This window comes from Martes martes (genome assembly GCF_963455335.1).
Source record: "Martes martes genome assembly, chromosome: 18".
NCBI classification, from domain to species: Eukaryota; Metazoa; Chordata; class Mammalia; order Carnivora; family Mustelidae; genus Martes; species Martes martes.
Window position 1 is genome coordinate 20,371,340 of NC_137906.1, and position 27,989 is coordinate 20,399,328.

At 42.1% G+C, this 27,989-nt stretch overlaps 2 protein-coding genes across 2 annotated transcripts in view; one reads left to right on the forward strand and one right to left on the reverse strand.

The window, feature by feature from the left end:
• Positions 1-2,369: 2,369 nt before the first annotated feature.
• Positions 2,370-27,989, reverse strand: part of LOC308359214 (integrin alpha-D-like) — a gene marked incomplete at its 5' end in the record, with an annotated part of 43,756 nt that continues 18,136 nt past the window's right edge. Inside the window, 14 exons of the mRNA XM_080830027.1 lie at positions 2,370-3,002; positions 14,164-14,274; positions 14,538-14,639; positions 14,783-14,896; positions 15,086-15,163; positions 15,271-15,378; positions 15,537-15,615; positions 18,086-18,169; positions 18,270-18,349; positions 18,463-18,576; positions 25,757-25,898; positions 26,134-26,207; positions 27,026-27,157; positions 27,414-27,568. Coding sequence (XP_080686153.1) covers positions 2,904-3,002; positions 14,164-14,274; positions 14,538-14,639; positions 14,783-14,896; positions 15,086-15,163; positions 15,271-15,378; positions 15,537-15,615; positions 18,086-18,169; positions 18,270-18,349; positions 18,463-18,576; positions 25,757-25,898; positions 26,134-26,207; positions 27,026-27,157; positions 27,414-27,568 — 1,472 coding nt within the window. The 3' untranslated portion in view covers positions 2,370-2,903. The remainder of the gene's footprint in view (positions 3,003-14,163; positions 14,275-14,537; positions 14,640-14,782; positions 14,897-15,085; positions 15,164-15,270; positions 15,379-15,536; positions 15,616-18,085; positions 18,170-18,269; positions 18,350-18,462; positions 18,577-25,756; positions 25,899-26,133; positions 26,208-27,025; positions 27,158-27,413; positions 27,569-27,989) is intronic.
• Positions 20,422-20,670, forward strand: LOC308359218 (small integral membrane protein 29-like; the record flags this gene model as incomplete). The annotated part of the gene is made up of 1 exon (XM_080830030.1): positions 20,422-20,670. The coding sequence occupies one exon, from the start codon at positions 20,422-20,424 to the stop codon at positions 20,668-20,670; it is 249 nt and encodes an 82-aa protein (XP_080686156.1).

Genomic DNA, 27,989 nt, shown 5'->3' on the forward strand with positions numbered 1-27,989 from the left:
CCTCTGTACTTCTCCACTGATGATCCTCTGCTCTCATAGAGATCCAGAAGTGTGTAATCTTACATCTTGGGTTGATTTCATGGGTGTTTAGAGTGCTCTGGTAGATATCTAGCTCAATTCAGGGGACCAGTTGAAATAGGGTCCCCTACTCCTCCACCATCTTGCACCTCCCCCTGTTACAGTCATTCTTTTTTTTTTTTAAGATTTTATTTATTTATTCGACAGACAGATCACAAGTAGGCAGAGAGGCAGGCAGAGAGAGAGAGGGGGGGAAGCAGACTCCCTGCTGACCAGAGAGCCTGATGCGGGGCTCGATCCCATGACCCTGGGATCATGACCTGAGCCGAAGGCAGAGGCTTTATTTTTTTTTATCATATTTTATTTATTTGTCAGAGAGAGGGGGGGGGGGAGAGAGCGAGCGAGCACAGGCAGAGTGGCAGGCAGAGGCAGAGGGAGAAGCAGGCTCCCCGCCGAGCAAGGAGCCCGATGTGGGACCGATCCCAGGACGCTGGGATCATGACCTGAGCCGAAGGCAGCCGCTTAACCAACTGAGCCACCCAGGCGTCCCAAAGAAGGCAGAGGCTTTAACCCACTGAGCCACCCAGGCACCCCTGTTACAGTCATTCTAAGAAATCTTTGTTGCCTTATCTGAAAGCTCATTATGCCATGTTTCAAAATGACACAAAAGCTTTGATAGCTTCATGCCATTATTGAACAAAGTTTCATAATGGACAACAGCCTAGGAAAAAATACATATCTGACCCAATAAAATCCAGTTTCAACGGTACAATATTTTCTGGATGTATTTTAATTTTTGGATCAGGATCACTCATCCCAGCATTCACACTTCCCTATGCTAAATGTGGACTGGAGTCTCATTCAATATTGACTTTGATGAAATTATTCTAAGTTGCAACATTTTACTTCTTCATCTTAATTTTTATCCTTCGACCAAAATTTTTGAGTCATTATCCCACTTTTGTGATTCAGGGATATAGTGCAACACAATAGCACTTCTGAAAATATGCAAAGGGAAAAATGTGAAAAGAACACCTGTTACTTTCATTTTACGCAAGAGCCCACTGCAGCCCTTGGAGTCCATGGTCAACTGTTAGGAAGATAATATGAAGGATATAGCAAGATTTCTATGAAGGTCACCATTTCAAATGTGTGTGTTGTATGGGTTAAAAATTCTTTCTTGCTGTATTTTTTTTTCCTCTAAAACTCAGCACTTAGGAGACGACATGGAACACATTTTGAAAAACAACAATCCAAAGCTGGATTCTCTTAAAGTCTAATCTGGAGCCCTACTTAAACCTATTGCATAATATTCCATCCTGGAGACTCCAAAGGGATTTGTGGACCCTGTGATGATGAACGAAGGAGACATTTTTCTGTGGCAGTAAAGAGTCTTTTTCTAGCTTCCCCTATAATCTCATGATCAACTGCCTCCCCTTTCTGTGTTTCTAATTAGAACATCCACATGGACCAAACACCTGGGAAGTGGCAGCAACAATGGGATCGCTCCAGGGCAGGGAATGACCTGAGATGTGTTGACACCTAGCTCACTAACAGACACCACTTTGAACTTTATGCTAAGATGGGTGGCATAATAGTAACTATGACCATACTGGGGGCAGCAGATCTCTGATCTAGGAGTTCAAAGTGCCTGCCAATCACTAACCATATGCAAACAATATCCCCTTCCCTACCTTCTAGGATTTGTAAGAAACACCAGTATATTGGTTCACTCAAATGACCTTTCCACCAGAGGCTTTTTTCTTGCCCCACTCCCACCTGCCACAGCTCCACTAGCTCCCCATCAGTGACAGCTTTGAGAACTGAGTGAGTAGAATAAGAAGCCAGGTTACACCAATATAGGGATGTAATAACCTCCCCTCTGTTTAACTTTCTTGTCCTGGCCCCAGGATTCAGGGCTGGCCACCACCCAGTATTGGTTAAGGGACACCACGGGCATCACTGTACAAGACCCATATCCCTAAAAGGCCTTAATTTAGATCTTTGACTTACTTCCCCAAAAAGGTACATACATTGGTTTTGTGTGATGTGTTAATTTGTTAAGGCCAACATTTAAACACACACTTTTTATAATTATGTCTCAGAATTTTTTCATTCACTATATCTGAAATCTCAAAAAATTGAAGTGTCCTGGGTTTCTTGATCTCTGAGAGATGCTAGATCGAGGTGAGCCAAAGTGGCATTGGGGCAATACTCCTGCTGGCATTCTATTCCTCCCTCCCATTTAGCAATGCTGACAAAGCCTTAAAACCAAGTTTATAAATTCCAATGTGTAGACATTTTGTTCCCAGTTCAATTTGGGAAATCTGGACTGAGATTCCTGAGACAAAGCTGATACTGACATTATTTTACTAGGAATAAGGATGAAAGGGAAGCACAGAGCAAATCATGGTTTCTGCATCAAAGCCCACCCTCCAGAAATGGAATTGCAATCCTAACACCAACCTGGATAGTTCAGATGTCAACCTGAAAATTATAGGGAGTCACTAAAGATAGAGGAGGATTGTGGCTTGTTTAGTACTGCATTTCGGAGAGATCATTGGTAGCAAGTGAAGCAAGAGAGACTGGAGCTTGAGTCTATTCTCATGTATTTCTAAGTAGAAATCCAAACCAACTCCACCCAGGGGCATGTTTCAGATCCTGTTCTGAGGTTTCCAGTTACAGCCTTGACAAGACAAATGGCCCCTCCCAGACAAGGCACTTTGTGTGGACACACTGCATCCTCCCAAGGAGAGAAAGCAGCCTGACCCTAGCCTCACTCATGTTGAACAGTTCTCCCCTGTAGGCCTAACTTAGGTGGGAATAAGAGAGCCAGGAAACTTCTCAGAGGATATCAGGTCCAAGGGACAATAGTAGGTAGTTTCTTATTGGGCAGCTTGAGGGTCTGAAGTCCCATTTTCTGGCACAGTCTGTCCATTTGCTTCCACCATCATTTCCTTATACTGACGCTTGAAGAAGCCAATCTGTGGGGGAGGAAGGAAAAGAAAATTAGGAAACCCAGTGGAAGAGAGGAAAAGAGATGGCTGGGGGGAGAGCGATCACTATTTCTAGAACCCCTACCATGTTCAAGCACTGCACTAGAATATTTAGACATACTGTGTCAATTAGATTTTATTTATTTTAATTAATTAATTAATTTAGGATTTGTACATTTTGCTTTATGTAAAGTATTTCAACAGGAAAAAAAGAAACCATAAGTAAATGTTGAACTCTAGTTAATCATTTGGTTGCTGAATTATCTAGGGTTGGAAAGTACCGTTGCTTACAGCTTACTTTAATAGACATCCAAAAAAATAAAAAGAGGCAGAGACAAGATGGCAGGGAACTAGGATGAGGCGCCGTTTCAACCTGTACCCTAAAGTGAGCTGATTACCTACCAAAGAACACTGATCACCCATGAAATCAGCCTGAGATTAGAATTATACACTTCTGGATCTCTACGGGGGCAGAAGACACCAGTAGGCAGCTAAAGCAGAGTGGGAACATCGGACTGATATCGGAAGATAAACAAAAGGGGGAGGGAGCCACCAGAGGCGACCCATTGGAAAGTAATACCCCAACACGAGAGTGTCCTGTAACTGGGGACCAGCATTAACTTGGAATCTGGTTGAAAGTACTCAAAAAGAGCAAAGGATGTTGGGGGGAAATGGTGGGAATCGAGGCGGTTAGGGACAGGGGCTTAAGTCCCTGGACCGAGGACAGCCACCCCTAGCACTGAGCCAGAGAGAGTGCGGCAAAGAAACCAGGTCTTGGCACGCCTGAGAGTGCCTGGGTGAGGGCTCCTGTGAGGGGCTGGGAGCCTCGCCAGCAGGCAGAACCACAGCCTTTTGCACTCTCCATAATGCAGCCCACACAACCAGAGTCTGAATCACACCCCACAATCTCCCCTGACAGAGGTGTGTGCAGGTGCCAGCCTGGCGCTCTTGGACCCAGAAAGTCTGAGCACTTCCAGCTCGGGCCAGCGGGAAAATCTCAGTTTGCGATCACTGCTTGGGACCTCTCTGGCAGTCTGGAGCTGCCCAGACAGCAGCCGCTGTTGTGGTTTTGGGTACGAGCAGGAGTTCCTGTGTCTCCAGGGACCGCGACTGGGAACATGCTCTGCCAGCTGCCAAGGGGGAATTTATGTGCTCTGGAGCACCCAGAGGGGAACAGACTGAGGTTTCTCTCTGAGAGAGAGGTCGGGGTGCAGTTTGTTTTCCTCTAAACCTCCAAAAACCATCAAAAGCTGTCAAGGTGAGAGAAAACAAAAACAAACCAAAAAAAACCTCCAGAGAACAAAAGCCTGAAAAACCGGTTTCCTTAGAGCCCACCCCTTAGATGGGGGCAGGAGGACTTAACTCAGGAAACACTGCCTGAAAACCCACGTGGCAGGCCCCTCCCCCAGGAAGCCAACTAAAAAAAAAAAAAAAAAAGAAAAAAAGACAAGAGAACAACCACCACTACTTCATAGATACAACTTTTATTTTTAATTTGTTCCCACTATTCTGGTTCATTTTTTTAATAGATAATTTTTTAACCTATTTACCATCACAGTGAGATGTCCAGTACATCAAATTCCATAATAACCTTTTAACCTGAACTTTTTGATACATATACCTGTGTTTTTCTTTTGCTTTTAATTTTTTTAATTTTTAATTTTAGTTTAGTTTAGTTTATTCTTTTTTCATTTTTATTTTTTAATATTCATATAGAGTTAAACTTCAAGGCAATCCCCTTTCCCCAATCAATGCTACCCCTATAGGTAAACCAATATTTAATCCCCCTTTATCTTAGGAAAGTTGAGTCCTTTAACAAAGATATCAAGATACATCCAGGAAGAATCAAAATAACTTTCCTTGCCCACATTGAGAATTTATAACCACTCTCCCTTCTTTTTCTTCCACCAGTGTTTCTGGGTATTTGTCTGTCCTGGTAGTATATAAATCTTATACTTCGGGTTCTTTTTGACGAGGTTCTTTTGTTTGTTTGTTTTGCTTTTATATATATATATTTTTTTTCTCTTATCATCTACTTTTTTCAGTCTTTTTGTTTGTCTGTTTTTGTTTGTATACTTCATAAATCTTACCTCGAGGCCCATTTGGGCTGGGCCTTCTCTTTTATTTTATCGTTCTTCCCCCCCCCCCCTGTCTTTTTTCTTTTTTCTCTCTTTCTTTTTTTTCTTTCATTTGGGTGGGGACTCTTGATTGCTCAGAAGCGTTCCAGGGTGCACCTTGCCTGCACCATGGTCGATACATTCAGCTACATCTGTTCAGCCATCTCTCACCAAAATGACTAGGAGGAGGAATGCCCAACAGAAGAAAAATTCAGAGGCTGGGCCTTCTGCAATGGAGCTAATGGCTATCAACATAGACAGTATGTCAGAAAGGGAATTCAGGCTAACAATTATCCAGGCAATAGCTAGGTTGGAGAAAGCCATGGATGACAAAATGGAATTGATTAGGGCAGAACTGAAAGCCACCAGGGATGATGTTCACAATGCTCTCAATAAGTTCCAATCTAATCTAAATTCCCTAAAAGCTAGGGTAACTGAGACAGAAGATAGAATTAGTGATCTGGAGGACAAACAGATAGAGAGAAAGGATCAGGAGGAAGCCTGGAACAAACAGCTTAGAAGCCACAAAAACAGAATTAGGTAAATAAATGATGCCATGAAACATTCCAACATCAGAATTCTTGGAATCCCTGAGGGAGAGGAGAAAGAAATAAGTCTAGAAGATATAGTGGAACAAATTCTCCATGAAAAATTTCCCAATCTCGTGAATGGAACCAGAATTCGTGTACTAGAGGCAGAATGGTCTACCCCCAAGATTATAGATTCTAGAAAGACCTCAAGACACCTGATAGTAAGAATTAGGAATCATAATTGTAGACAGGACCTCTTGAAAGCAGCTAGGAAAAAGAAGCTCCCTATGTACAGAGGAAAGCCCATCAGAATAACATCAGACCTGTCCACAGAAACCTGGCAAGCCAGAAAGGGCTGGCAAGACGTATTCAGGGCACTAAATGAGAAGAACATGCAGCCAAGAATACTTTATCCAGCAAGACTGACATTCAAAATGGATGGAGAGATAAACAGTTTCCGAGACTGGCAAGGCTTAAAAGAGTATGCCACCAAGCCGACACTGCAGGAAATATTAAGGGGGGGGAGGTTCTATAAAAGAGGAAAAATCCTAAGAATATCATTGGACAAAAATATATGGAGACAATCTACAGAAAGAAAGACTTCAAAAGTAACACGATGTCAATAAAAATGTATCTATCAATAATCACTCTCAATGTGAATGGCCTAAATGCGCCCATGAAATGACACAAGGTTGCAGTTTGGAAAAAACGACAGGACCCATCCAAGAGACCCATTTTGAACCTAAGGATACACCCAGACTGAAAGTGAAGGGATGGAGAAGCATCCTTCATGCCAATAGGCCTCAAAAGAAGGCCGGGGTAGTGATTCTCATATCAAATAAAATAGATTTTAAACTAAAGACTGTAGTCAGAGATACAGAAGGAAACTACATCGTTCTTTTTTTTTTCAGCATAACAATATTCATTGTTTTTTCACCACACCCAGTGCTCCATGCAATCCATGCCCTCCCTAATACCCACCACCTGGTTCCCCCAACATCCCACCCCCCACCCCTTCAAAACCCTCAGGTTGTTTTTCAGAGTCCGTAGTCTCTCATGGTTCACCTCCCCTTCCAATTTCCCTCAACTCCCTTCTCCTCTCCATCTCCCCTTGTCCTCTATATTATTTGTTATGCTCCACAAATAAGTGAAACCATATGATACTTGACTCTCTCTGCTTCACTTATTTCACTCAGCATAATCTCTTCCAGAGTCTCTCCACTAAGAAGATCTAACAATTGTAAATATTTATGCCCCCAATATGGGAGCAGCCAGTTACATAAGACAACTGTTAATCAAGATAAAGAGTCATATTAATATGAATACATTAATAGTAGGGGATCTTAACACATCACTCTCAGTAACAGACAGATCATCCAAGCAGAAAATAAAAAAATACAAGAGCATTGAATGACACATTGGACCAGATGGACCTCATAGATATATACAGAACATTCCACCCTAAAACAACAGAATACTCATTCTTCTCAAGTGCACATGGAACTTTCTCCAGAATAGACCACATACTGGGTCACAAATCAGAGCTCAACCGATACCAAAAGACTGAGATTATTCCCCGCATATTCTCAGATCACAATGCTTTGAAACTGGAGCTCAATCACAAGGAAAAGTTCAGAAGGAACTCAAACACCTGGAAGCTAAAGACCACCTTGCTTAAGAATGCTTGGATCAACCAGGAGATCAAAGAAGAACTTAAACAATTCATGGAAACCAAGGAGAATGAAGACACTTCGGCCCAAAACCTATGGGATACAGCAAAGGCAGTCCTAAGGGGGAAATACATAGCCATCCAAGCCTCCCTCAAAAAAATGGAAAAATCCAGAAAACACCAGCTGTCTCTACACCTTAAAGAACTGGAGAATCAACAACAAATCAAAGCAACTCCACACGTAAGAAGGGAAATAATCAAGATGAGAGCAGAGATCAATGAGGTAGAAAACAGAGATACAGTAGAACGTATCAATAAAACTAGAAGCTGGTTTTTTGAAAGAATCAATAAGATTGATAAACCATTGGCCACACTAATCCAAAAGAAGAGAGAAAGCCCAAATTAATAAAATTATGAATGAAAAGGGAGAGATACAACTAACACCAAGGAAGTAGAAACAATCATCAGAAGTTATTATCAACAGTTATATGCCAATAAGCTAAGCAACCTAGATGAAATGGATGCATTCCTGGAAAACTATAAACTCCCAAAATTGAACCAGGAAGAAATTGACAACCTGAATAGACCGATACCTAGTAACGAGATTGAAGCGGTGATCAAAAACCTCCCAAAAAACAAGAGCCCAGGACCCGACGGATTCCCTGGGGAATTCTACCAAACTTTCAAAGAAGAAATAACACCTATTCTCCTGAAGCTGTTTCAAAAAATGGAAGCAGAAGGAAAACTTCCAGACTCTTTTTATGAAGCCAGCATTACCCTGATCCCCAAACCAGGCAAAGACCCTACCAAAAAGGAGAATTTCAGACCAATATCACTGATGAATATGGATGCTAGGATTCTCAACAAGATCCTAGCAAACAGGATCCAACAGCACATTAAAAAGATTATCCACCACGACCAGGTGGGATTCATCCCTGGGTTACAAGGATGGTTCAATATTCGCAAATCAATCAATGTGATAGAACAAATCAATAAGAGAAGAGAGAAGAACCACATGATCCTCTTAATTGATGCAGAAAAAGCTTTTGACAAAATCCAGCATCCGTTCCTGATTAAAACGCTTCAAAGGATAGGGATAGAGGGAACATTCCTGAACTTCATCAAATATATCTATGAAAGACCCACAGCAAATACCATCCTCAATGGGAAAAAGCTTGCAGCCTTCCCGTTGAGATCAGGAACACGACAAGGATGCCCACTCTCACCACTCTTGTTCAACATTGTATTAGATGTCCTAGCAACAGCAATCAGACAACAAAGAGAAATAAAATGTATCCAAATTGGCAAGGAAGAAGTCAAACTCTCTCTCTTCGCAGATGACATGATTCTTTATATGGAAAACCCGAAAGACTCCACCCCCAAACTACTAGAACTCATACAACAATTCAGTAATGTGGCAGGATACAAAGTCAATGTCCAGAAATCAGTGGCTTTCTTATACACTAACAATGAAAATACAGAAAGGCAAATTAGAGAATCAATTCCATTTAGTATAGCACCAAGAACCATAAGATACCTCAGAATAAACCTAACCAAAGAGGTTAAAGATCTGTACTTGAGGAACTACAGAACAGTCCTAAAAGAAATTGAAGAAGACACAAAAAGATGGAAGACCATTCTATGATCTTGGATAGGAAGAATAAACATCGTTAAAATGTCTATGCTGCCCAGAGCAATCTATACTTTTAATGCCATTCCAATCAAAATTCCACCAGTATTTTTCAAAGAGCTGGAGCAAATAATCCTAAAATTTGTATGGAATCAGAAGAGACCCCGAATTGCTAAGGAAATGTTGAAAAACAAAAATAAAACTGGTGGCGTCACATTACCTGATTTCAAGTTTTACTACAAAGCTGTGATCAGCAAGACAGCATGGTACTGGCATAAAAACAGACACATGGACCAGTGGAACAGAGTAGAGAGCCCAGATATGGACCCTCAACTCTATGGTCAAATAATCTTCGACAAAACAGGAAAAAATATCCAGTGGAAAAAAGACAGTCTTTTCAATAAATGGTGCTGGGAAAACTGGACAGCTATATGTAGAAGAATGAAACTCGACCATTCTCTTACACTGTACACAAAGATAAACTCGAAATGAATAAAAGACCTCAATGTGAGACAGGAATCCATCAGAATCCTCGAGGAGAACATAGGCAGTAACCTCTTTGATATCAGCCACAGCAACTTCTTTCAAGATATGTCTCCAAAGGCGATGGAAACAAAAGCGAAAATGAACTTTTGGGACTTCATCAAGATCAAAAGCTTCTGCACAGCAAAAGAAACAGTCAACAAAACAAAGAGGCAACCCACGGAATGGGAGAAGATATTTGCAAATGACAGTACAGACAAAAGGTTGATATCCAGGATCTATAAAGATCTCCTCAAACTCAACACACACAAAACAGACAATCATATTAAAAAATGGGCAGAAGATATGAACAGACACTTCTCCAATGAAGACATACAAATGGCCACCAGACACATGAAAAAATGTTCATCATCACAAGCCATCAGGGAGATTCAAATCAAAACCACATTGAGATACCACCTGACACCAGTTAGAATGGCCAAAATCAGCAAGACAGGAAACAACGTGTGTTGGAGAGGATGTGGAGAAAGGGGAACCTTCTTACACTGTTGGTGGGAATGCAAGTTGGTGCAGCCACTTTGGAGTACAGTGTGGAGATTCCTCAGGAAATTAAAAATAGAGCTTTCCTATGACCCTGCAATTGCACTGCTGGGTATTTACCCCAAAGATACAGATGTAGTGAAAAGAAGGGCCATCTGTACCCCAATGTTCATAGCAGCAATGGCCACGGTCGCCAAACTGTGGAAAGAACCAAGATGCCCTTCAACGGATGAATGGATAAGGAAGATGTGGTCCATATACAATATGGAGTATTATGCCTCCATCAGAAAGGACGAATACCCAACTTTTGTAGCAACATGGACAGGACTGGAAGAGATTATGCTGAGTGAAATAAGTCAAACACAGAGAGTCAAGTATCATATGGTTTCACTTATTTGTGGAGCATAACAAATAGTATGGAGGACAAGGGTAGATGGAGAGGAGAAGGGAGTTGAGGGAAATTGGAAGGGGAGGTGAACCATGAGAGACTATGGACTCTGAAAAACAACCTGAAGGTTTTGAAGGGGTGGGGGGTGGGAACCAGGTGGTGGGTATTAGGGAAGGCACAGATTGCATGGAGCACTGGGTGTGGTGGAAAAACAATGAATATTGTTACGTTGAAAATAAATAAAGAAGAATGAAACTTGACCATTCTCTTACACCGTACACAAAGATAAACTCGAAATGGATAAAAGACCTCAACATGAGACAGGAATCCATCAGAATCCTCGAGGAGAACATAGGGAGTAACCTCTTTGATATCAGCCACAGCAACTTCTTTCAAGATATGTCTCCAAAGGCGAAGGAAACAAAGGCAAAGATGAACTTCTGGGACTTCATCAAGATCAAAAGCTTCTGCACAGCAAAAGAAACAGTCATCAAAACAAAGAGGCAACCCACGGAATGGGAGAAGATATTTGCAAATGACAGTACAGATAAAAGGTTGATATCCAGGATCTATAAAGAACTCCTCAAACTCAACACACACAAAACAGATAATCATATTAAAAAATGGGCAGAAGATATGAACAGACACTTCTCCAATGAAGACATACAAATGGCTACCAGACACATGAAAAAATGTTCATCATCACTAGCCATCAGGGAGATTCAAATCAAAACCACATTGAGATACCACCTTACACCAGTTAGAATGGCCAAAATTAGCAAGACAAGAAACAACGTGTGTTGGAGAGGATGTGGAGAAAGGGGAACCCTCTTACACTGTTGGTGGGAATGCAAACTGGTGCAGCCACTTTGGAGAACAGTGTGGAGATTCCTCAGGAAATTAAAAATAGATCTTCCCTATGACCCTGCAATTGCACTGCTGGGTATTTACCCCAAAGATACAGATGTAGTGAAAAGAAGGGCCATCTGTACCCCAATGTTTATAGCAGCAATGGCCACGGTCGCCAAACTGTGGAAAGAACCAAGATGCCCTTCAACGGATGAATGGATAAGGAAGATGTGGTCCATATACACTATGGAGTATTATGCCTCCATCAGAAAGGACGAATACCCAACTTTTGTAGCAACATGGACAGGACTGGAAGAGATTATGCTGAGTGAAATAAGTCAAACAGAGAAAGTCAAGTATCATATGGTTTCACTTATTGGTGGAGCATAACAAATAATATAGAGGACAAGGGTAGATGGAGAGGAGAAGGGAGTTGAGGGAAATTGGAAGGGGAGGTGAACCATGAGAGACTATGGACTCTGAAAAACAACCTGAGGGTTTTGAAGGGGCGGGGGTGGGAGGGTGGGGGAACCAGGTGGTGGGTATTAGGGAGGGCACAGATTGCATGGAGCACTGGGTGTGGTGAAAAAACAATGAATACTGTTACGCTGAAAATAAATAAAAAATTAAAAAAAAATTTGTATGGAATCAGAAGAGACCCTAAATTGCTAAAGAAATGTTGAAAAAGAAAAACAAAAATGGGGGCATCATGTTACCTGATTTGAAGCTTTACTACAAAGCTGTGGTCACCAAGACAGCATGGTACTGGCATAAAAAGAGACACGTAGACCAGTAGAACAGAGTAGAAAGCCCGGATATGGAGCCTCAACTCTATGGTCAAATAATCTTCGACAAAACAGGAAAAAATATCCAGTGGAAAAAAGACAGTCTCTTCAATAAATGGTGCTGCGAAAATTGGACAGCTATGTGTAGAAGAATGAAACTCGACCATTCTCTTAGACCATACACAAAGATAAACTCAAAATGGATAAAAGACGTGAGGCAGAAATCCATCAGAATCCTAGGGGAGAACATAGGCAGTAACCTCTTCAATATCAGCCACAGCAACTTCTTTCAAGATATGTCTCCAAAGGCAAAGGAAACAAAAGCAAAAATGAACTTTTGGGATTTCATCAAGATCAAAAGCTTCTACACAGCAAAGGAAACAGTCAACAAAACAAAGAGGCAACCCACGGAATGGGAGAAGATATTTGCAAATGACAGTACAGACAAAAGGTTGATATCCAGGATCTATAAAGAACTCCTCAAACTCAACACACACAAAATGGACAATCCTATTAAAAAATGAGCAGAAGATATGAACAGACACTTCTCCAATGAAGACATACAAATGGCTATCAGACACATGAAAAAGTGTTCATCTTCACTAGCCATCAGGGAGATTCAAATTAAAACCACATTGAGATATCACCTTACACCAGTTAGAATGGCCAAAACTAGCAAGACAGGAAACAACATGTGTTGGAGAGGTTGTGCAGAAAGGGGAACCCTCTTCCACTGCTGGTGGAAATGCAAGTTGGTGCAGCCACTTTAGAGAACAGTGTGGAGATTCCTTAAGAAATTAAAAATAGAGCTTCCCTATGACCCTGCAATTGCACTACTGGGTATTAACCGACAGATACAGATGTAGTGAAAAGAAGGGCCATCTATACCCCAGTGTTTATAGTGGCAATGGCCACAGTCACCAAACTGTGGAAAGAACCAAGATGCCCTTCAACGGATGAATGGATAAGGAAGATGTGGTCCATATACACTATGGAGTATTAAACCTCCATCAGAAAGGATGAATACGTAACTTTTGTATCAACATGGTCGGGACTGGAAGAGATTATGTGAGTGAAATAAGTCAAGCAGAGAGTCCATTATCATATGGTTTCACTTATTTGTGGAGCATAACAAATAACATGGAGGACATAGGGAGATGGAGAGGAGAAGGGAGTTGAGGGAAATCGGAAGGGGAGATGAACCATGAGAGACTATGACTCTGAAAAACAATCTGAGGGTTTTGAAGGGGCGGGGGGTGGGAGGTTGGGGGAGCCAGGTTGGTGGGTATTATGGAGGGCATGTATTGCATGGAGCACTGGGTGTGGTGCATAAACAATGAATTCTGTTATGCTGAAAAGAAATAAAAAAAATAAGAAGAATAACAAGAATTGCTAGATAGTTAATGGATGGATGCAGAGATACATATGCACTTCAGGAAGGTTGGAAAACTATTTATACTGTAGTTTCTAGGTGGTGGTTACATGGATTTTCAATGTACAACTTAGTTGACTTTTCTGGATGGATGATGGGCTTTAAAAGAAAATATTAGGAAAAACTGAATCATACTGAGCATTTGTACCCTACTTTAATCCTCTTCAGTATAACTTGAAAATGCCTTTATATCATTTATATATCTGTATCATTTTATAGATCTTTTCAATGGAGCCAAATACTTGCGTTTTATAGGTGTTCTCATATTTCTGCCTTGTGGACAAATATACAAAACTAAAGTTGCTTTTAGATTTTACCAAGATTTGTGAACTGGATGGAATCACCTTCAGAATGAGAAATCAAGGCCTAGCATGGACAAGAGCCTGCCTATAGTCAGATAGAATCAGTGGTTGTGTCAACCACTGCTTTTATGTTGTAATTTGCTGTGAAGGGAAACATGTAGTGAGGAAGATGAGAGTAGAAGAGACAGGAAGAAAAGAGTGGAAAATACAGAGAGAGCAATTAAAGGAGGCCTGAAAATCAGATAGAAAAGCACAGATATGGGAGACAGTTGGGGACCAGTGATGTCATAGATGAAAGGGGATGTCTCACATGCAATGACTTGCTAAGACTGTGCGCCTATATCCAAGCTGAGCTCTTGCTTACATTATGGAAAGAATGGGATCAAATTGCTGGTGGTGTCAAGAGCGGGATGGAAACACTCACCTTGTACAGGATGGCTGTGATGAGAGCCAACAGCAGCAGTCCTCCCACAGAGCTGCCCACAATGATGGGGATAGGATTGTAGACCTCATACTTCTCCAGCACCGTCTCCATCTGGAGTGGAGATGACCTTCTCAGAAAGTATCAGAACTCTTCCTTTCCCAGACTTTAGGTTCACCAAACTTTAACTCCCTCCCCTCCTTCCCTTTCTCCAAAGGGGGGATATAGAAACACTCATGGGCCTAGGGACAACCTCCTGCTGATGGACCTTCATCCTTCCTCCCTCCAGGCTTCTGAGCCTCCCACACAGCACCATGGATTTAGCATTAGGAGCCCTCTTACTTAGAGCCTGGCCACTCCTACCACACAGTCACTACCTGAGTTCTCAAGAATGCCTCCTGTCCTGGAAGCTGGGAATACACGGATCTGTTGAGCAAGACTTCAGCCACAGTCATTACCAATACCTTCTTCTGCAATGTCTGCAATACACAGGGACAGAGCTGGGGAAATAGCCCAAGGAAAAGCCTCAGAGTTCGAGAACACTCCTGACTTGAGGATGGGCACAGACATATCTAGTACCACCCAAATCCAGGGGAGGGACTCTGCTGTTGGACCCACGCACCTGGCTGACCCAGCCAAAGTTGAGTTTGCCCTTCAGGATGAAGTCAAGTTCCTCCTGAATGCCAAAAGTGGGGAGGTCACAGTGGAACTTCAGGCAGTCAGCAATGGAGCAGTTCTAGGGACAGGAGAAGAATGAAGCTGAGGAGGCAAGAACCACCAGAAAAAGGAAATCTGTCAGGTTTGGGTTGGAGAATAGATGAACAAATATAGGACATCTATAAAGATCTCCAACCTAGCAATTGCATTTCCCTATATCCCCCATTAGGCAGCTGGTCCTGCAATGGGAATCCAGGGTCTTTCTCACCAGTACAAGACTCCCTGGAATCTGGGTCACGAAGTCAGGATGCTGGGGAGGTACCCTCTCCGACACACAGGAGAGATTCTGGTGTGAGAGAGAAACAGCCGCAGAATGATCAACATTTCACCGGTAAGAGGATGTGAGGCACTATAGGATCAGACTCTGGAGAGTTAGGAAAGGCAAGTAGACACCTGTGAAGGGGCCACCACAGCCTCATCCCACACAGCCATTCCATTCAGGAGGATAGGAATCCAGAAATTAATGCTGATGGTCACATCTCGCTGACTCAGGTTATTCACCTGCAGAAAATTGAGACAACCTTATTGTGCTCCCAGAAGAATCCAAAATACCACTTCATTCCTGCATATAGCCCTCAGCTCCTCATTCTCTCTCCCACCAGCTCCCAACATTAGCAGCACCATGGGAGGGAAGATATGGACACTCCCTTGCTTCTCACACGATAACAATGCTCAGCTTCTTTCTTGCTCTTCTCATCAGAGGTTGAAAAGTTGAAGTACTTTGTAGACTCTTCCTGCCTGGAGAGAGAGGGCTTGTTGGTGAGAAACACTCCCAGAGCTGTCCTCAGTTGTGCCCCTGTCTGATGCCAAGGGCTCTGTTGGGCCCCAGCAGATAATCCCATGAAATAATTATGATCCCCACATGCTTCTGCAGCCTCAGTTTCAACTCTTCTCCTATGGCATTTGCCCCAGTCACCCAGAACTGCTAGCTCGTCCTTTGATACCCTGGCTCTTTCACATCCCCATAGCTTTGTTCAAGTTCTTTCTTTTGCTTGGACCACCCTTACCCTTCCCCTTCTGGAAATGTTCACTTAAAGGCCCAACTTAAACATGACCTCTCATAACATTTAAACATTTTCCCATGGGAAAAAAAGGTGTTCACTTGACTTTCTCCTCTACAAGGTATATGGTTGGCGTCTGGCAATGCTTGCAAAGGCTGTTGCCAGAGCAAATAAGCCTAAGGGGACTCAAGGGAATCATGGTTGGATCGCTCAGGAAAAAATGCAGTGCAAGCCCCTCCACGATGGAATGACGAAAAAAGATGTGGCCATCCTGGGGCAGTCAAGTAAGTGTGTGAAAGGATGGTGCGTAAACACAAGCCCCTGGAGTGGTCACACATGTTCCAGCCTCAGGTGGCTTTCTGTGCATCCATCCATCCATCCACCATCCATCGCCTGCTTCAGTAAACATTTACCCTATACCTGGGTGTGTACTTGGCTCTGGAGAGTCAACAGTTAACAAGCCATAATCCTTTCCTTCCCAGAGTTAACATCTAAGGTCTCAGTGGAATCAAGCAAACAATCAGGAGTGCTGCACATTTCACCCGTATGTAGTGTACAGAAGCCTGGCCAGCCCTACAGAAATTCCATGGGCCTCCCACAGTTTCCCATAAATGTGACTGTCAGTGTGATGATTAAAAACATGGGCTTGGAACCAGACCATCTGACATTTCTGTCTACCACTTCCTACCCAAATAACCTAAGGTAAGTTAGTTAACCTCTGTGGTTTCTTCCTGTATAACCTGAGGTTGCTAATAATAGTGCCTGTGATAGAGTTGTGATGATATCTGCAGCAATGATATAAATGTTAGAATTTATATTTTCCCTTACTGTGCTAACCTTTATGTTTTTCACTCCAACCCTTTCCCTCTCTGCTTCAGTTTTCTCACTTTAAAATCTTCCAGTTCTAACACTCTTTTCAGATTTGAGTAAATCACTCATCTTCCCCAATCCTCGCAATGGTATAGTAGCATATGGACATGAGCACAAGCTCCACAGCCAGACCATTTGACTGATTCCTGGTTCTGTCACTTACCAGATGACTGAAAAGAATAAGTTACTTAACCTCTTAATTTCTTTGTTGGTAAAAAAGGGAGGGGTTAACAATAACCATATCGGGTGCCTGGGTGGCTCAGTGGCTTAAGACGCTGCCTTCGGCTCAGGTCGTGATCTCAGGGTCCTGAGATTGAATCCTGCATTGGGCTCTCTGCTCGGGAGCCTGCTTCCCTCTCTCTCTCTCTGCCTGCCTCTCTCCCTACTTGTGATCTCTCTCTGTCAAATAAATAAATAAAATCTTAAAAAAAAAACAAAAAAAACCCAAAACAAAGCAATAAGCATATCACAGAGTTATAAGAAGGATTAAATGAATGTAAATACATGTAAAGTACTTTTTAAATGCTTGGCATATCATATGTATATATAACTGTAAGCTCTTAATGTAAGTTCCACTATTTTCCTATGAACAGTAGGGAAAATTCATACATGGTGTTTGGAAGGGCAATGACACTGTTTGATTGTCCCTCCTCAGTTGCCCTAAAAATTCATGTGTCATCATCAGCAACAACAGTGGCAAACTCTGTCCCATGGCAATATTATAAGCTTCTGACCACCTTCCAAACCTCTGGAGTTTAGCCAGATTATGTGGGTCTCCTTGCCCTGCTTCCAGCCTGGCCTGACCCTGCTCCACCACCCACCTTCAGAACTGACAGCAACAGCCCTGCACGTGACTTTCCTGTGACCTGCCACAGCCTTGGACTCTAGCAACTTTCCCAGCAGTTTGTCACATCTCTGGTCTCCTCTTTGCTTTGTGAAACCCTGACCTTTTCTTTCCTCTGTGTGGTGACAAACCGTATCTCCCACTTCAGAGTGCTCATAAAAACCTCAATCTTAATCTTGTTAGTTTCACTTCAGCATACTCATATTTAGCATGAAGAATAGACTTGGCTTCATGTTAAAGGAAACCTGCACTTTGAGAGAGAGGGAGGAGTTCAGAGTGGTGGCAAACTGTATGTGTGTGTCCCACCAATAGGTAAACCCATCAGAGAAGAAGCAAGAAGTATATAGTATATGGTATTATAGCATAAATAGATGACTGGTCACAAGTATTCCCATGTGAGGAATTAGAGGGCTAGTTATATACCTATCCTTTAAAGATCAGTCTGGGCTGCAAGAGGTGATATTAGGCTTACAGGAGAGTCAAAATTTCACACCTGCTGATCACCATGTAGACAGCATATTTCACTGGGAGCTCCAGATGAAAGGTGGTCTTGCTGGTCATAGGCTTATTATTCTCACTGGAGAGAGAGTGGGGGAAACTCCATTGAAAAGAAATCCAGGGAAGAACTCTCTGGCAGGGGCATGAGATGAAAGAGTGAGGGATACACCTGGCCTCACCTGCTTGCACTGGCCTTCAGAAGCATCTTGTTGCCCAGGGCGGCCTTGTATGAGACATCAAATGTGACTATGAAGGTGCCCTGGGAGAAGAAGAATGAAAGAATGACGATAAGGAAGGTCATGGAAGAATAAGAGATAGGAACGGGTCAGGACAAGGGAGGAGAGTGATGAGGATCTGTGGGGAGGCACTCACCTTAGTGCCCTCTTGGAAGATGGGATGGTTGATGCTACAGCTGCTGCTTTTCAGGCCCTCATTCCCAGTGGGCACTCCCTCGCATGCCAGGCGCAGTGGGCGCTGATGGGGTTGCTTCCAGGGAAGGAAATCGAATTAAAAAATGTTACCCATTTACATTTTGGGGCTTAATATATAACAGTGGTGGCATTGTGGAGCAGTGGGAGAAAGGACAGACTTTTCAACAAAAAAATACTAGGAAAATTGGCCCATACAAAAAAAAAAAAATCAAGCAATCTGAAAGACAAACAAACAAAAAACAATGAATTCCTACCTCACTCCATACATTACAATAAATTCCAACTAGATTAAATATTTCATGTGAAAAAGCAAAATTATGAAGCTCCTAAAATGTAAGAAAGGGGAATATCTTGGTAACATTGGAGTAGGGAATTATTTCTTTTTCTTTTTTTCTTTTTTTTTTTTAAATTTACTTATTTATTTGACAGAGAGAGATAGATCACAAGTAGGCAGAGAGGCAGGCAGAGAGAGAGAGGGAAGCAGGCTCCCCGCTGAGCAGAGAGCCCGATGTGGGGCTCGATCCCAGGACCCTGAGATCATGACCTGAGCTGAAGGCAGAGGCTTAATCCACTGAGCCACCCAGATGCCCCGGGAATTATTTCTTTTTTTTTTTTAATTAAATTTTTTATTTATTTTCAGCATAACAGTATTCATTGTTTTTTCACCACACCCAGTGCTCCATGCAATCTGTGCCCTCCCTAATACCCACCACCTGGTTCCCCCAACCTCCCACCCCCCCCCCGCCCCTTCAAACCCCTCAGGTTGTTTTTCAGAGTCCATAGTCTCTCATGGTTCACCTCCCCTTCCAATTTCCCTCAACTCCCTTCTCCTCTCCATCTACCCTTGTCCTCCATACTATTTGTTATGCTCCACAAATAAGTGAAACCATATGATACTTGACTCTCTCTGTTTGACTTATTTCACTCAGCATAATCTCTTCCAGTCCTGTCCATGTTGCTACAAAAGTTGGGTATTCGTCCTTTCTGATGGAGGCATAATACTCCATAGTGTATATGGACCACATCTTCCTTATCCATTCATCCGTCGAAGGGCATCTTGGTTCTTTCCACAGTTTGGCGACTGTGGCTATTGCTGCTATAAACATTGGGGTACAGATGGCCCTTCTTTTCACTACATCTGTATCTTTGGGGTAAATACCCAGCAGTGCAATTGCAGGGTCATAGGGAAGCTCTATTTTTAATTTCCTGAGGAATCTCCACACTGTTCTCCAAAGTGGCTGCACCAGTTTGCATTCCCACCAACAGTATAAGAGGGTTCCCCTTTCTCCACATCCTCTCCAACACACGTTGTTTCCTGTCTTGCTGATTTTGGCCATTCTAACTGGTGTAAGGTGGTATCTCAATGTGGTTTTGATTTGAATCTCCCTGATGGCTCGTGATGATGAACGTTTTTTCATGTGTCTGGTAGCCATTTCTATGTCTTCATTGGAGAAGTGTCTGTTCATATCTTCTGCCCATTTTTTAATATGATTGTCTGTTTTGTGTGTGTTGAGTTTGAGGAGTTCTTTATAGATCCTGGATATCAACCTTTTGTCTGTACTGTCATTTGCAAATATCTTCTCCCATTCCGTGGGTTGCCTCTTTGTTTTGTTGACTGTTTCTTTTGCTGATGAATATGGGTGCTAAGATTCTCAACAAGATCCTAGCAAACAGGATCCAACAGCACATTAAAAAGATTATCCACCATGACCAGGTGGGATTCATCCCTGGGTTACAAGGATGGTTCAACATTCGGGAATTATTTCTTAAACAAGATCACCTGGGAGGCAATGGAGGGCGGTCCTGTCCGGGCTGCAGCCGCAGGAGGGAGCCCCGTGGAGGCGCCCTCTTGAGGCCCCACTGCCCATGCTGACCACCCAGCCCTCCGGCTGCCGATGTCATGAGTAACATTTCATTGCCCAATGCCCCCCAGGCCAACAGCGACTCCATGGTAATGTATGTGCAGAAGAAAAAGCAAGTGGACCAGCTTCGCCATCACCTGCTCCCCATGTACAGCTACGACCCCGCGGAGGAACTGCATGAGGCCGAGCAAGAGCTGCTCTCGGATGTGGGGGACCCCAAAGTGGTACACGGCTGGCAGAGTGGCTACCAGCACATGCTGATGCCCCTGCTGGATGTCAAGACCTGACCTCACCCCCACCCCCCCACCCCGCTCTCCAGAACCATGACATCACCAAGATCAGCACATAAAAACACTAAACCTAAAGGAAGTTTTGGTAAAAATCAACCACAATCAAATTAACACATTTGGTTTATTAAAAGTCCCCTAAAAGAAACTGAAAAGACAAGCAATGGGGCTGGAAAATATATCTAAACACATATAAATGGAAAAGTACTGGTAACCAGAATATTAAAGAATGCTTACAATTAAGAAAAGTATGTGGGTGGGTGATGGGATAATTGGGTGATGGGCATTAAGGAAGGTATTATATGCAACTGATGAATCTCTAAATTCTACCCCTGAAACTAATAATACAATATATGTTAACTAAGTTGAATTTAAATAAAAATTTAAATGAAAATGAAAGTATGGACAATTCAATAGAAAAATAAGAAACAAAATTGCACAGGCACTTCCTAAAAGAAGAAATCAAAATCACCAGGAAATAGATGAAAGGTTCCTCAACTTTATTAAAGAAATGCAAATTAAAACTGTAAGGAAATATCACCAGATGGACAAAAATTTGAAACTCTGACAATGCCAAGTGTTACAGTGGATAGAAACTCACAGGAACTCTAATAATCTGCTGATGGAAGTGCAAATAGGTGAAAATGGTTGGTCTCTCCTTATTATAATTGAAGATACAGGAATCCAAGATCCAGCAAGTCCATATGTGGCAAATACCTTCCAAATATTATGCATAGGTGCACCAATATACATGCTCAAGAATAGTCATGGCCAAAATCAGGGAACAACTCAAATGACCACAAGTTGTAATATGAGCACAGATGTCCACTCACACCATTGTTGTTTAATGTATTACTGGAGTCCTAACCTCAATAATTAAACAATAAAAAGAAATAAAAGGGGAACCCTCTTACACTGTTGGTGGGAATGCAAACTGGTGCAGCCACTTTGGAGAACAGTGTGGAGATTCCTCAGGAAATTAAAAATAGTGCTTCCCTATGACCCTGCAATTGCACTGCTGGGTATTTACCCCAAAGATACAGATGTAGTGAAAAGAAGGGCCATCTGTACCCCAATGTTTATAGCAGCAATGGCCACAGTCGCCAAACTGTGGAAAGAACCAAGATGCCCTTCGACGGATGAATGGATAAGGAAGATGTGGTCCATATACACTATGGAGTATTATGCCTCCATCAGAAAGGACGAATACCCAACTTTTGTAGCAACATGGACAGGACTGGAAGAGATTATGCTGAGTGAAATAAGTCAAACAGAGAGAGTCAAGTATCATATGGTTTCACTTATTTGTGGAGCATAACAAATAGTATGGAGGACAAGGGTAGATGGAGAGGAGAAGGGAGTTGAGGGAAATTGGAAGGGGAGGTGAACCATGAGAGACTATGGACTCTGAAAAACAACCTGAGGGTTTTGAAGGGGCGGGGGGGTGGGAGGTTGGGGGAACCAGGTGGTGGGTATTAGGGAGGGCACAGATTGCATGGAGCACTGGGTGTGGTGAAAAAACAATGAATACTGTTACGCTGAAAATAAATAAAAATTTTTTTAAAAAAAGAAAAAGAAATAAAAGGCATCCAAATTGCAAGAAAGAAGTCAAGCTATTTGTTATTCAAAGAGGACAAAATACGCTATTTAAAAACCTGGAAGACTCCACAAAAAAGTTACTGGAACTGATACACAAATTCAGCAAACTCAAACAATATAAAAGCAAGGTACATAAATCTATTGCATTTCTTTTTTTATTGTTGTTTTGTTTTGTTTTTACTTATTAAAATTCAGTTAGCCAAGGTATAGTACATCATTAGTTTTTGATATAATGTTCAATGATTTATTAGTTGAGTATATCACCAAGTGCTCATCATATCACATGCCCTCTTTAATGCCCATCACCCATTTATCCCATCCCCCACCCACCTCTGTTACATTTCTATACACCCAGTAATGAAGCAGCAGAGTGAGAAATCAAGAAATTGATCCCATTTACAATTGCACCAAAAACCAAAAGATACCTACAAATAAATCTAACCAAAGAGGTAAGGGATCCATACTCTTCAAAAATTGAATGCTAAGGAAAAAAGTTGAAGAGGACACAAAGAAATGAAAAAATATTTCATACTTAGAGATTGGAATTAAAACATTATTAAAATGTCATACTACCCAAGGCAACCTACACATTTAAAGCAATCTCTAACAAAATATCACCAGCATTCTTCACAGAGCTAGAACAAACAAACCTACAATTTTCACGGAACCAAAAGACCACAAATAGCCAAAGCAATCTCGAAAAAGAAGAGCAAAGCTGGGGGCATCACAATCTACACTTCAAGCTGTGTTACAAAGCTGTAGTCATCAATATAGTATGATACAGGTACAAAAATAGACACACAGATAAATAAAACAGAAAAGAAAGCCCAGAAATGGGCCTACAACTATATGGTCAACTAATCTTTGATAAAACCAGAAAGAATATCCAATGGAAAAAAGTCTCTCCAACAAACAGTGATGGGAAAATTGGAGAGCCACAGGTAGAAGAATGAAACTGGACCACTTTCATACAACATACAAAACAATAAATTCAAAGTGGAATAAAGACCTAAATGTGAGACAGGAAACCATCAAAATCCTAGGGAAGAACATAGGCAGCAACCTATAGGACTTCAGTCTAAGCAACTTCTTACCAGGCACATCTCTGGGGGCAAGGGAAACAAAGCCAAAGTGAACATTTGGGACTTCATCAAGATGAAAAGTTTCTGCACAATGAAGGAAACAATTAACAAGATAAAAAGGTAACCAATGGAATGGGAGAGGATATTTGCAAATGATAAAGGGTTGATCTGATAAAGGGTTAGTAACCAAAATCTATAAAGAATTTATCAAACTCAACAATCAAAAAATGAATAATCTTGTTAAGAAATGGGCATAAGAGGGGCGCTTGGGTGGCTCAGTGGATTAAGCCACTGCCTTCGGCTCAGGTCATGATCTCAGGGTCCTGAGATCGAGTTCCGCATCAGGCTCTCTGCTCGGCGGGGAGCCTGCTTCCTCCTCTCTCTCTCTGCCTGCCTCTCTCCCTACTTGTGATCTCTCTCTCTCTCTGTCAAATAAATTTTTAAAAAATGGGCATAAGAAATGAACAGACATTTTCCAAAGAAGACATAAAGATGGCTCACAGGCACCTGAAAAGATCTTCATCAGTCATCATCAGGGACATACAAATCAAAACTACATTGAGATATCACCTCACACCTATCAGAATGGCTAACATAAACAACATAAGAAACAATAGGTGTTGGCAGTGATGCAAAGAAAGGGAAACACTCTTAAACAGTGAGTAAGAATGCAAACTGGTGCAGCCACTCTGGAGAACAGTATGGAGCTTCCTTGAGAATTTAAAAATAGAACTACCCTACAACTCAGCAACTGCACTATTAGGGTTTTACCCAAAGGATATAAAAATAGTGATTCAGTGGGGCACATGGAACCCAATGTTTATAGCAACATTAAATATGAAAGACTAACTATTGAAAGAGCCCCAATATCCATCAAGTAATGAAAGGATAAGGAAGATAAGGAAGATGTGGTAAACAATGGAATATTATCCTGGAATATTAACAATGGAATATTCTCCTGCCATCTAAAAAAATAAATGAAGTCTTGCTGTTTTCAAGATAGAACTAGAAAGTATTATGCTAACTAAACTAAGTCAGTCAATGAAAAATACCATATGATTTCACTCATATGTGGAATTAAGAAACAAAACAGATGAACTAGGGGAAGGGAAAAAAAGAGGGAGGCAAACCATGAGGGACTCAACTGTAGAGAACACACTGAAGATTTCTGGAGAGGAGGTGGGCAGAGGATGGGCTAAATGGGTGATGGATATTAAGGAGGGACTTGTTGTGATGAGCACTGAGTGTTCTATGTAAGGTATGAATTATGTCCTGAAATCAATATTACACTACATGTCTACTACCTAGAAATTAAATAAAAATGTTTATTAAAAAATTTTAGGATGGGTAAATAAATTATGACATAGTCATACAAAGGGATTCTATATACAATAAAAATGTTCTAAGGGAATGTTCATAGCAGCAATGTCCACAATAGCCAAACTGTGGAAAGAGCCAAGATGCCCTTCAACAGACAAATGAATAAGGATGTGGTCCATATATACATTGGAATATTACTCAGCCATCAGAAAGGATGAATACCCAACTTTTGCATCAGCATGGATGGAAGTGGAGGTGATTATGCTAAGTGAGATAAGTCAAGCAGAAAAAGTCAATTATCATAAGGCTTCACTTATATGTGGAACATAAGAAATAGCATGATGGACATTAGGAGAAGGAAAGGAAAATGAAGGGGGAGAAACCTGAGGGGGAGATGAACCATGAGAGACTGTGGACTCCAGGAAACAAACTGAGGGTTTTAGAGGGAAGAGGGGGTAGGAAAATGGGGTAACATGGTGATAGGTATTAAGAAGGGCACATATTGCATGGAGCACTGGGTGATATACAAAAACAATGAATCATGGAACACTACTTCAAAAGCCAATGAAGTACAATATGTAACTAACATAACATAATAATTTAAAAAATGTTCTACAGCCACAGGCAACAACATGGGATTTCACAAACATATGTTGAAAAAATGAAAAAACACACAAAAGAACATATAACATGTTCCCATACATTTCAAATATTGATAAAAAACAACAGTTTTTTCATAGATGAACTCATGGGTGGTAAAACCATAAAATACACAAGGAATTGATAATCACAAAGTCAGAATAGAGGTTACCTTGGGGAGAGACTGAGGTTTTCATGAGAAAAAGAACATAGAGGGAGTACTTCTGGAGGTACTACCCGTGTATTATTTCTTGACCTGGATGCTATTTGCTCAATATTATTTATTAAACTATACATCTGCTTTATGCACCACTCTCTCTCTGTCTCTCTCTCTCTTTTTCAGAATTGTCTGTACCTATGTTTAGATTTCATTGTAGAAGGATGAAAAAGAACCTACTGTAACCCAGGGCAGGGAAGAGACATAAGAGAACAAGGGAGCTATTTACCTGTGTTCCTAACACTCGTCGATAGGACAGCCCTGCTGGGTAGTAGAAGTGGACCACAGTTCCATAGGAATCCTCACCCTCATTCCACAGAGTCACTGTCACATTAAGCTCCAGGGAGCTCCCTACCACCAGGGTCTGCAAGCTGAAAGAGGAAGGACAAAAGTGAAAAGGAGACTCCACTGAAAATCGGTTGGAATTGGATCAAGGGTAAGGCCAGGACTGCAGGAACTCATGAACTGACAACATTCCAATCAAAATTTAATTTCTTTGTTAGAAGGAGAGACAAAGGGAAACAAGCATTTCTCATCCCATGGGGATAGGAGACCCAAAAACTTAAGTGACTAGAAATGAAAAGAGATAGACATCTCTCAGCTCACCCTGAGAAGCTGAGATTGATGCTCAAGTCCCCTTCACAGAGGTGATCTTGTCCACAGTTCTTCTCAAAGGGGAGCTGCAGAAAAACAGGAGATTCTCTTCCCCTCCATGTCTTGATCGTTCTGCATTTCCCTCATGAGGACCACTCATCCTGAGTGTTCATTATTGAGTATTACTGAGCACCCATCCCACACCCAGCACCATGCTAGACACTGTCAAGAAGTGGGGCAGTAAGGAAGGGGCAGAATGGTAAGATCCTTGGTTTCAAGGAACATGAAGTTTAGCTGAGGAGTTAATTCCATCTCACATTGGAACAATTGTTCAACAAACAAAATTAAGTGTCAATAGGGGACAGGTTCTGAGTTGGGTGAGGCATTAGGAAGCATGGAAGCACAGGTGAATTAGACATGGCTCTTGTACTCACAGAACTCACAATTTACAGAGATCAACCAAAGTGGATGCCAATTGCCATGATTCCGGTCATGTAATATTTGGTATCACCGTGATATAATAGGAAGCCAGTGAAGGAGTAACAGATGCTGACTGTGATTTCCAAAAAGGGGGAAGATAAGACTGGGGCTTAGAGAACTAGAAAGGATCTTTGAGGTGGAGAGAAAAAAATGTTTTCCAAGTAGGAACTACGACATGGACAAGAAACAGAGAAAGGAATGAGAAAAATTGGGAAGGATTTGGAGAATCAGAGTTTACGTTGAGGTAAAGTGGTGACCAGCTGGGATTTGTGTAAGGGTCCAAGCTAGGCAGGGCCTTGGTAACTGGGTGGAGGCATTATGGTCCTGATGTGATTGATGAAACATTGGGAACCACAATAAGTTCTTAAGACACAGAAACAGAATGAAAGTCAGCACATCCCTGGGACTTCATTGGAAAACTCACAGAAGCAGTGAAGAGGTCCTGTGAGTCCATAGCCAGCACAGGGCGAAGGTTCTGAGATGAGGGGATGGGCTCCCCAACCAAGGAGAAGTTGAGGCGTAGGATGATGGGATTGACCACGTCCTCCACACAGTCCTGAGGGAGAATGGGCTTTCAAGAACCCACTATCCTTCTCGTCATTTTCCACCACTGACCCTTCTCAACTGCATCCATTTCCTACTGTCGGGACAGCATTCTGTCCTAGCTGTGGAGTCAGGTTCTCTGGCCTCAATTTCCTCTCTCTGGCCCCAATATCCCCACCCTTTACACCCCACTCAACAGGGAGCAGAGGTGCCAGAGGCTCTCCTTGGACTCCTTCTCCCCCTCCCTTTCCCAGAACCAAAGTCCTTACTGGTAAAAGCAGCTTAATGGTTTCACAGTAAACTCCCATTCCCAGGGTTTTTCTTCGAGTCGAAGTCCAGTTCTTGGTTTCATCAAAAATGGCACGAGAAACCAGACGGCCTGGGTCTAATGCCAGATCATACCTGACAGAGCTTTGGACATCACCTGAAGCAGAAGGGAGCAACAGAAGATGGAAAGTCAAAGAGAATGTCGAATGTTTGGGTTTTGTTTATTCATGCAAAAAATATTGCTGAGCACTTCCTATGGGCTATGAGCTGTATCAGGTGCTGGAATACATGTGGAGAAGAAGATAAAGAAATATCATCCCTGCCTTCATGAAGCTCTCAGTCTAGGAAAGGAGACAAGCATGCAGGGCACAATCCCCCAGCATGATAAACCCAATGATGGGATCCCCAGTAGTACCAAGGAGGGCTTGCCTGGGACCGGAAATGCCTTCCTGGGTGGGCCTCGTCTGAGCCCCAACCTGGAGGATGACCAAGGGTTGGTGAAGAATGGGGAGGAGAAGGTCCCAGACCATGAGAACAATGGCTAAGACCAGAAGAGAGAGGGAGGATGGCACATTTAC